The sequence below is a fragment of the Propithecus coquereli genome, unplaced genomic scaffold (assembly GCF_000956105.1).
Source record: "Propithecus coquereli isolate 6110/MARCELLA unplaced genomic scaffold, Pcoq_1.0 Scaffold59, whole genome shotgun sequence".
Classification (NCBI taxonomy): Eukaryota; Metazoa; Chordata; class Mammalia; order Primates; family Indriidae; genus Propithecus; species Propithecus coquereli.
In genome coordinates, this window is record NW_012151840.1 from 484,316 (window position 1) to 494,360 (window position 10,045).

Below are 10,045 nucleotides of genomic sequence, written 5' to 3' on the forward strand. Positions count from 1 at the left end.
GAGCAAGAGAGAGACCCCGTCTCAACTAAATAGAAAAAATTAGCCAGGCATGGTGGCGCGGGGCCTGTAGTCCCAGCTACTGGGGAGGCTGAGGCAGGAAGATCACTTGAGCCCAGGAGTCTGAGGTTGCTGTGAGCTATCATGACACCACCGCACTCTAGCCTGGGCAAGAAGATGAAGAATCTGATTCCTGACTCAACATAGGATGGAACAGCCTCCAGGGACAGTCCTGCTGGATGCTGAGCAACACCTCCAGAGACTCAGGCTCCTGCTGTCCCTTCCCTGCCTCGAAACCCAAGCCCCAGAGCCTTCTGGAAGAGACTTCCATCACCTTCCAGAGCCAGGCACCAGAGGGACGAAGCAGCAGCATCCTCTCCTGGGACACTAACAGAATTTGCTAGAGAATACTAGAGATTTCCACTCCTGGATTTAAGACCCTTAATCCTGAGGAGGCTGGCTGGCTGCAAGGCCCATTTATTTCAATATGATCCCAATTTTGTTAAATGGGCTCAAGGAGGGCAGAGAGGGATGAGGACTGCAGCCCCTGGAGACAACAGAGCTTAATAAAAGTTACTAGAGAAATTAAATGTGGAGGGAGGGAGAAATTGGGAGCTTGGAGAGGGCTGATCGAGGGAGAGCAAGTGGGATGGGAAGAAGAAAAAAAATGTGATCTTCGGTGGTGTCTGGGAGCTAGAGCACCTTTTATCCTGGGTGCTACAAGAACTTAATCAGGTTCGCATTGTCTGAGAATCAGGGGTGGGCAGGTGTGCGAGCTGGGCTGCAGGACGGAGAGGGGCCAGTGTCACAGAATGGGGAACCCAAGGTGTCCCTCTCAACTTTCTCAGCCTCACAGTGTGTACACCTATCAGAGGATGAAGAGCACGCAAGACGAGGCAAAAAGTAGTGCCTTCAAAGACTCAGGAGGCCTGCTATGGATAGAAGTAAAATGATACACAAAAATGTAGCACTGTTGCACACTAGTGCTCTGGTGACTGGAAGAACTGGGGTAAACACAGATATCTGTCCAGACCTGTACGGGGGTGAGAAGCGGCTGCATGTGCAAGTGCACACGAGGACATGTGTGAATACATGCATATGCGTACAGTGAGACTGCATCCACACGCTTGCACGCGTAACGTAGAAGAGGTGGATGTGAGATCTTTAGGAACTTCCTTCTGGGAATTATCTCCACTCCCTCCCCCGCCACCATGCACACTGCCCTGCCACTTCCCTAACTGGGTTCTAGTCCTGGTCCTGTCACTTACTAGCTGTATCATCTTGGACAATCTGTTTAACTTCTTTGGGTCCTTGTTTGTCCATCTGTAAAATGGGGATAACACCTACCTTTAACAGATTATTGTTGGTATTAAATTAGTTACTAATATATGCAAAACACGAAGTAGGCCCTTCACAAAAGCGAATGACCTTCTCCCTCACTTTGAGAGAGCCCATTTTTTTTTCCTGACTTCTGAGGCTGCCTCTCCCTGGCTTCACATTTCAGAATCAAGGACATGACAGCTTCATTCTCCTCCACCACTGACTACCCGCCCCCACACCCCAGCCTTTTCCAGGTCAAAGCACCCTCCAGGAGACTGCCAAGTAAATCGGCCTGGAGGCCCTGGGAAGAAACCAGACAGGATCTGGTAGGTCAGGAAGGGGCGCAGCTTTCTCATCTCTGGACACATGGGGAGGAATTTCCCTACCCTCAGATGGAAACAGCTCCCAGATATTGGGGAGATTAAGGAACTTGCCCTCTATTCCTTCCCTCCAGCCGCACTTCTACCCCTTAGCAAGTTATTTAATTTCTTTAGGTGTCTGTTTTCTCATCTATTAAATGGAGACATAATAACTATTCTGCTTATATCACTGGATGATCTTATCTCTCCATCAAATGAGATGGTACATGTGAAAAAGGCGCTAAAAATTGGGCAGCACTATATAGACACAAAGTTAAAAGACTCTAAAGGTGGGAGGAAAAGCATTGAGGCATTATTAACCTCCTTCTGACAAAGCATAGTATTTACAATTCCTACCCCCACTGACTAAAACATGTATCCTGACTTCTAAGTTTTGCCTCATAAATGATCATCAAAGCAAGGCAGGGAGGTAGATGTGGCCTTGGCATTCCTGGGCAGAGAATGGGACAAAAGGCTGAGCTGAGCAAGGCCCCAGAGAGGAAAAAGGCCTAGCCACACACCCACCCCCAGCAGCCGCCTCAACTCTAAGGGAGGCAGTGGGCTTTGTAGCCAGAGAAAAGAAGGTTGGACTCTGGGATCTAACACCCTAGGTATGGCCTTAAGCAAGTTAAACTCTCAACTTTGGCTTCCTTATCTATAAATTGGGAGTAACATTCTCTTGAAAAGCACATAGCACAAACTCAATAAAAGGTAATTTTGATGCTTTGGTATGGAGCTGACTTCCTACAATCACTTTCCACCACCTTAGGCAAGCTAGGGAGGCCCCCAGGGCACAGGCTAAGAAGGACTAAGGGCCTTCTCAGGCAGGCTGAAATAAGCCATGGCAGACACTTGGGAGACCCAGATCCAGCTTCACCCCTTGCCTCTGTATGACTCGGGGCCTTTCCGGGAGCCGGCCTTGCGTGGTACAGGGGTAGCTCCTAAACTTATAGTTTATGGGCCGAAAGGCTGTGTTTAATATTAGAAACAAACACAAGGCTGTACACCTTTTTATTTGCCAAGTCCTTAAAAAAAAAAAAAAGTCATTAACTAACACTGTCATATCATCAAAGAAAAACGATTTAACGCCAAAAAATATAGGACAGAATTTCAGAACAAAGGATTGTTTAAAAACTTCGAATGAATTTACCCTTACAAAACACTCACTCCCTCTTCCTCCTAGTTCTCATGCTGCTATGGGCCAGGAGAAACCTTGTCCCAGCCCAGCATCCATTCCTGCTGGCCTGTAGGATCTCTGGCGAAGGAAAAAGGTGCAGGCTCTGGGGTCAGCCAGCTCCTACAACTACCAACAATCTACTTAGCGTATCTAAACCTCAGTTTCTCATCCATGAAATGGGGATAATTAAAGAGCCAGCTTGGGGGTTGTTGTATAGATTAAATTAGATAATGCATGTAAAGTAGTTAACACAAGGGCTCAATAAATGATCCATATTATTTCCAGACTCTGAAATGCTGCCACCTTGGGGCTAGTATCCCTCCTCATTTCACACAGGGGCTGAACGCCAACCTCTTCCAGTTTGCTGTCACCTCAAGACCCTTCCCCAGACCTTTTCTGAGGTTTCCAATCAGGAAGGGACTGATCAGTTTCCCCTCTGGGTCTGCCACAACCCAGTTCCCTCCAAGAGAGATACAAAGAAGAGTCTTCCTGAAGCCCCGGACCAAGGATCTGGGCAGGGCAGCTAGGAAACAAACAGGGAATCATAAAGAGGAGATGAAAAGGAGGTGGCGACAACTCAACTGCCTATTTATGTCCAGCCAGAGTTAGGACAGCAAGCGCTTGCCGGGCACTTCTCGCTGTGCCAGACGCCCGTTCCATGCACTTCACATGGATCGACATATTCAGTTGCCATCACAACCCTAAGGGTGTTGCTACCAGCCTCACTTTACAGATGAGCAAACTGGGGCAAAGAGAAGACAACTTGTTCAAGCTTACCCAACTCACAAGGAGTGGAGGTGGGGGCTGGATGCGAGTCTGATTTAATCGCCATTTAATATTGCTCCTTCCAACACTGCAGCACTCCCATCCAATCAATCAATTGATCGGATGTTTAAGGGGCACTTATCATAGGTGCAGCACTATGCCAGAAACTACAGGATAAAAGAGAAATTAAGACTTAGTCCCAGGATATGAAGAGGTCCCGGGTGGGGAGCAGTGGGGTTCCTGCCCCCAGCTGCCCGGAGAACCAAAGGCAGAGCCAGGGCAACCAACCACTCCGCTATGGGAAGGAGCAGAAGTGAGAAGGCCTGGGCGATTCCTCCTCCTTCTGACTGGGTTCTCTGGAGTCCGGGGCTGAGGCACTTGAGGACTTGGTTCGACGCCCTCCCTTCGGGTCTAGGTGAGCAGAAGGCAGAAAGTGGAGTCCAGTCAAGGTCAAGGAGAGGGCCCAGTATCCTGGCTTCTGCCATGTCTCCCCTGCCTCTTCCCCAACCTCGACGGCCTGCTCTGGGCAGAAGTGGGATATCTGGAATAGCACAGGGAGGAGAGAGCCCAGCTACTCTGCCAGACCCCACGTTCCCGCCAGGATGTGGTTGTACTCAGGGAGTTGAATGCTGGGAATTTAGGGGGCCCTCGGGCCTCTTCCCCTTACCCTCTACTCCCCTCAAAAGCTGTGGCAGGAATGCCAGGGGGAGCTGGGGGGCTGGAAGGATGGATTTGTGTCCTACCCCCACATCCGCCCAGCCTCTGGAGGCAGCTCCCGCCCCGAGCCGGCCTGTCATCCCACATTGCTCTGATTAGCTATAATCTTTCTTTTTCAATTTCTCCTCCCCGAGACTAGGGAGCGAGAAAATCTCCCAGAAAATGAATAAATATTTCAATTTTCGGCGCAATCAGTCTGAGGAGCCGGCGCATGATGGAAACGGGGGGAAGGATAATGGTTTTCATTTAGATAAGATACAGAAAATTATTTAGTGAAAAATGAAGATTGATGAAGCCCATTGAAATTCTTTAAAATGCGATTTTTATTCTCAGCCTAGGCTGAATCTCCTTCCCCTCTCCGCTCCCCTCAATTCTATGGCCTTCTCCTGCCACCTACTCTCCCCCCATTTCCTCACCACTGTCCCTCCTCCCCCTGGCAGCCCTCTGCCCCACCCCCCTTTCCCCTCTCACTGGCCCAGTCCCTGACCTAGAGCCCTAGAACTCCCTTCTTTTTAAGGATGGAGGCTAAGGGGAGGGTGTCCCACCAAGCCCCCACCCCCATGTGTACCTCAGTCTCCCCAGACCCCTACTCCTTCCCTCCCTGCCTCCTCCCAATCCCTTGCTGAGCTTCCCCCAACACTCAGTTGCAATTTCCTCTCCCCTCCTGTCTATTTTCTCCCTTTCTTTTCTTTGGTATCCTCTGCCCCCACCCCAGATACTTGTTTTTACCCCTGTTCAGGTCTTGCTTTCACCCCTGTTCCAGGCAGGGAGGTGGAAGCTCTGTATTCCCTAACCGCTTCCCCCTCTCCAAAGGGAGAAAGGCACACACACACTTCTTTCTGTCCCCGATTTAATCCGCATGTCTCTCCAGTTTGCTAACTGCAGCTTTTGTTCCTTAACACTCATTTGTATCCATGTTGCTGACATGTGAGGGCTGCAAGAAAGGGGCAGACATAAGCTTGCCCCCAACACACACCAGTGCTGACCCAGCGGCCCCCTCCACCACCACCACCGTGGCCCTCCCTCTGCCCCCCTCCAGCAGCCTGGCTGAACGCAGTCAGAACTTAAGTCATCTTCCCAACTTTCTGCCAAGTGGCTGGGCTGGCCTGGCCTGCCAACCCCAGGGCCAGGCCTCCTCCTTTCCCCCAGGCACTGCCTCCCGCTCTTGGCTCACACCAAGGACCTGTGCCCTTCCCCTATCTTAAGTGTGTGTTGAGGAGGGCATGGGTGCCCTGTGGGGAAAGATGAATCAAGACCTGCCCTCACCCACTCAGCCTGCTCTGCCTTCAGAGCTGGGGAGGGGCCTGGCAAGGAGGGGAGGGGTCCAGCATAACACCCCACCCACAACCCAGGAAGAGGGCTGAGAGCAAAGCAGTAATGCCTGGGCTGTTCTACCAAGCTGACCTCCCAGATTCCTCCCCCCCAGACAGACCACCTCCTCCATTTTGTAGTCTGTACATCTCCATAGGTGTCTGCCTATATGAATGTCTGTTCAAGTTTCTTTGTTTGCTTGAGGGTTGGTATCTGTAGAAGGGTTTCTGTGTGTGTGTGTGTGTGTGTGTGTGTGTGTGTGTGTGTGTGTTGTGTCCTTGTAAACGTCCACCTGCATACATGTACCGTTTGAGTTTTAATGCTGGGGTGTATGAACGCCAGTATGTGCCAATTTGGGGGAGGAATCTGTCTTCCTCAGATGTGTCAGTGTCTTTGTGTATATGTGTCTGTCTCAGTGTGGGGGATGTTTGTGGGTATGTTTCTGTCTCAGTAGGTGAGTAGTCTGTCTCAGTGTCTATGACTGTTTCATGGTGGTGTGTGTCAATTTCTGGGTGTCAGCTCCATTTTTGAGGAGGAGGAGGAGCTCCACAGGATTAAATCTTCCTTAGAGTCAGACCAGGGAGGCTGAACCCACTCCTATAGACCCCAATCCCGGTTGGGCCCTTGGTTCCCTCAGCCCCGTCCCTCCCCCCTTCCCCAGCCCTGCCCAGGATACACCAACATCCTCATCCCTTTCAGCCACCTCCCTCGCCTCCCAGCCTCTCCCCTGCAAATTCCAAATATGCCCAGACATCAACACTTTCCCGACCCCAAGTGGGGTGTCAGTCGCTCTTGAGTTCCCCCCTCCATATCAAGCTAGCCTGAAGCTGCATTTGGAATTCCACTCTCCGCCAAAAGCCTCGCAGGCGGGGGTTCCAAATCCCCACCAGAGGCCCCAAGGCTCCCCTCCCTTCCTCTAGAGGGGGCAGCCCCAGGCAGTCTGGAGCCGGGGTTCAGACTCGGGCCCCCCAAGGGCTGGGCTAGAGAGGAGTATCCCCCCCGCAACATCTTTGGGAGCGTGGGATCCAGCTTTGCTTGCACCTCAACCCCGCAAATCCAAAATCCAGCCTTCCCCTTAGCCGGGACCCAGGCGTCCGGACCCCCGGCCTTAGAGGGGTAGGTAGGGCTGCGAGGCTCCGGAAAAGACTTTGAGCGTACGAGTCCCTTTTTCACTCCGACCTCCAGCCCTCGCGGCCCCAATTCGCGGTTCTCCCGCGCAACCCGAGGAAACAACTTGGGCAAATCAACGGAAAACTCATGCTCGCCAGCCCCGGCTACTCTGCGCCCCCTCCCTCAGGGCTCCGCGCGCGTACCGAGCCCCCGCCTCGTGGCGTCTGGACCCCGGCGACCCGCCGCGGGCCGCTGGGCACCCGGCGCTCCCCCTGCGGGGGCGCAGTCCCCGGGCCCCGGGGGGAGCCGAGCGTGCGGGGGCGGGCGGGGGGCCCTTACCTTGGGAGAAAGTATCGGAGAGAGTGAGGATCCAGACGAGGAGGCTCAGCATGCTGTCCGCCCGCCGTGCGCCCGCCCGCGGCTGCGGCCCGGAGTTGGCGAGGGAGCTAGAGGAGCGGGCTGGGGAGGAGGGGAGCCCGGGAGCCCGCCCCCCGCCCGCCCGCGCCCGCCCCTGCACACACACACACACACACACACACACACACACACGCACGCGCGCGCGCGCACACTCACGCGCACAAACTCAATTCCCTTCCCTCCGTTTCTCTCTCTCTTTCCTCCCAGTCCTGCTTCCCGTCCCGTTTCTCACCTCCCCCCCACCCCGCCCTTAATTATTTCTCGACTCTGGCTCTATCTCTCTGGGTCTCTTTCGATCTCTGTGCCGCTCTCCCTTTCTCTCCCCTTCTCTTCCTTCCCTCGCTCCCTCCCTCCCGGGCTCCCTCCCTCCCTCCCCCTGACGTCTACTCTCCCTCCGACGGCGCCTCCCTCCACAAGCCCTCCCCCTGCCCCCCCAGCGCGCGCGCACACACTCGCACCCCCCTCGCTGGAACTGAGATGGAAGGAGAGCAAGGAGAGAGAGGAATTGAGGGCAAAGGGGTAAAGAACGTGACAATCGCGGGCTCCGGGGCAGGCGCGGCAGGACTCCTGCCCACCCGCGCCCCCTCCCATTTGTAGACACGATCTTGGTCTCGGGCTATGGAACTAAGGAACTAAGCAGAGGAGTGTGTGGGGGGCGGGCACGGGCTGAGGATGAGCGTCTAGCCCAGAGGATGACTGGGTTAGTGGAGGGGGGAGAGAGAGAGAGAGAGAATGTTTTTCGGTGTGTGCCTGGGGGAGACAGGGAGTTAAAAAATATATAAAGATTTTTACCCCACCCCCACCCCGTTTTTAATCCCAGACCCGAAATCTAATCCCTAGTTTCTCCAAATCGAGAATTCTCAGTTGACTAATGAATGCTTGAGGGGGGAGGGGCACGCATTCCTCTCCCCACCTACAAAACCCAGAACCGAATCGGAGCTGCTCCTTGGACCTGCCTTCAGCCCCTGCCAGGAGGGTCCGCTCAGCTTCCGCCGGGCCGGGCTACGTACTGGGAGTCCTCAGCTGCCGGGAAGAGGCACAGTTGCCTCGGTCCTTTGTTCATTTCAGGCATCTACCCATCCAGAAGGAGAAGCTAGCCAGCTCGACGGCGGGAAGGGCCAAGGGCCTCGCCTGGCCTGGCCTCTCTCAAGGCAAGCCGGAGGAGAGGGCGCCCCCGAGGATCTCTAAGCACACTGGAGTTTGAGATCCTTTGGAGTCCAGAGATCTAGGAACTGGAAAGAGAGGGAACTCCTGGAGAGAGTAATGAGGACATTCAGGAGGGGATCTCCCCTTTCTTAAGGGCCCACTTTGGCAACCAGCTCCTCTCCCAACCCCTAACTACATGCTTCTGCTCACAGGGTTGATGGGGGTGCCTGTCGGTCTGGGCCCTGGGGGATGAATCGAGGGGAAATAACAGAGGAGTCACAGCAATTGCACAATTTTACAGTAATGCGCTGGTCTAAAGAGGTTTCCACCTCTTTTCCTCCCAGATTCTAGGTTTCCTGGGTCTCTAACATTCCCCGCCAAGACTTCTCCATTTTGGCCCCCGAAGGTAGGCGCATGGCTCTCTGGTGCCCTCTGCTGATGTGTGGCAGCCACAACTCCTCTTTCCTGCACGGATCCTGACACCAGCCAGTGGCGGGGGACCTGCGGCCTCAAGGCCACATGTTGCCCTCCAGATCCCTAAAGTGCGGCCCTGAACGGAATCCAAACTTCACAGAACAAATCCCCTTATTAGAAGGATTTGTTCTGCAAAATTTGGATTCAGTCAAAAGGCGGCACTCAAGGATCCAGAAGGCCACATATGGCCCCAAGGCTGCAGGTATGCACAGACCCAGAGAATCTTTCCTATGTTTGAAAACACATATGTGCAGGCAGACACACAGTTTAAGAATAAAGAGCCATGCCTAGCCCAGAGAAATAGGAATGCAGCCCAAACACACAGACACCAACACACAGACGCGTAAGGGCTTTCGTTTATTCATTCATTAATCATATATTCCACAGATACTTCTTCAGTGCCTGCTTTGTTCTAGTCACAATTTTAGGCTTTGGAAATACAACAATGAAAAAAACTGACAAAGTCCTTCCCTTTTAACATTCCATTCTGCAGCCTGAGCAAGAGTGAGACCCCATCTCTACTAAAAAAAAAAAAAAAGGAAAAGGAAAAGAAATTAGCTAGACAACTAAATATATCTATGTATATAAATATAAATTAGCCAGGCATGGTGGCACATGTCTGTAGTCCCAGCTACCTGGGAGGCTGAGGCAGGAGGATTGCTCGAGCCCAGGAGTTTGAGGTTGCTGTGAGCTAGGCTGACGCCACGGCACTCTAGCCCGGGCAACAGAGTGAAACTCTGTCTCAAAAAAAAAAAAAAAATTCCATTCTGGAGGAGAAGGGAGATGGTAGAAAAATATAAAATACTCCGGGTTGTGGTAAATGCCTTGGGAGACAAATAAAGCAGGATGAAAGGAAGAGGGAGTGGAATGGGGAGTGGAAGGGAGGAAGGTATTGCTGTCAGTATAGGTAGCCAAGGAAAGCTGCCCTGCTGAAGTGACATTTGAGCACAGACCTGAAGGAACTGTGGGATTTAGCCACTCAGGCATCTGCAGGGAGACTGTAACAGGTGAGTGCTAACAGCAAATGCAAAGGGCCTGAGGTAGGGGTGCTCGGAAGTATGGGTAAAACAGCCTTTTCTCTTTCCACTCTGCCTGAAGGTGCATGGAGGGGAGGGCCAGGGTGACCATGATTTAGGAAGATGTTAAAAAGAAAAAGGCCCTAAGCCAGGGAAGAGAATATTCTTAGCTTAGTGTTTCTTGCCCAGCTTCCAGCTTCTGATATTCAGGCTTGATAGCAACTCTCTGTGTAAGG

General features: G+C 52.8%; 1 protein-coding gene across 1 annotated transcript in view; it reads right to left on the bottom strand.

Annotated features, from left to right (window-relative positions):
• The window catches only part of KIRREL (kin of IRRE like (Drosophila)), a 97,762-nt gene extending 90,596 nt beyond the window's left edge, over positions 1 to 7,166 (bottom strand). Inside the window, exon 1 of the mRNA XM_012658550.1 lies at positions 7,096 to 7,166. Coding sequence (XP_012514004.1) covers positions 7,096 to 7,147 — 52 coding nt within the window. The 5' untranslated portion in view covers positions 7,148 to 7,166. The remainder of the gene's footprint in view (positions 1 to 7,095) is intronic.
• Between the last annotated feature and the right edge of the window lie 2,879 nt (positions 7,167 to 10,045).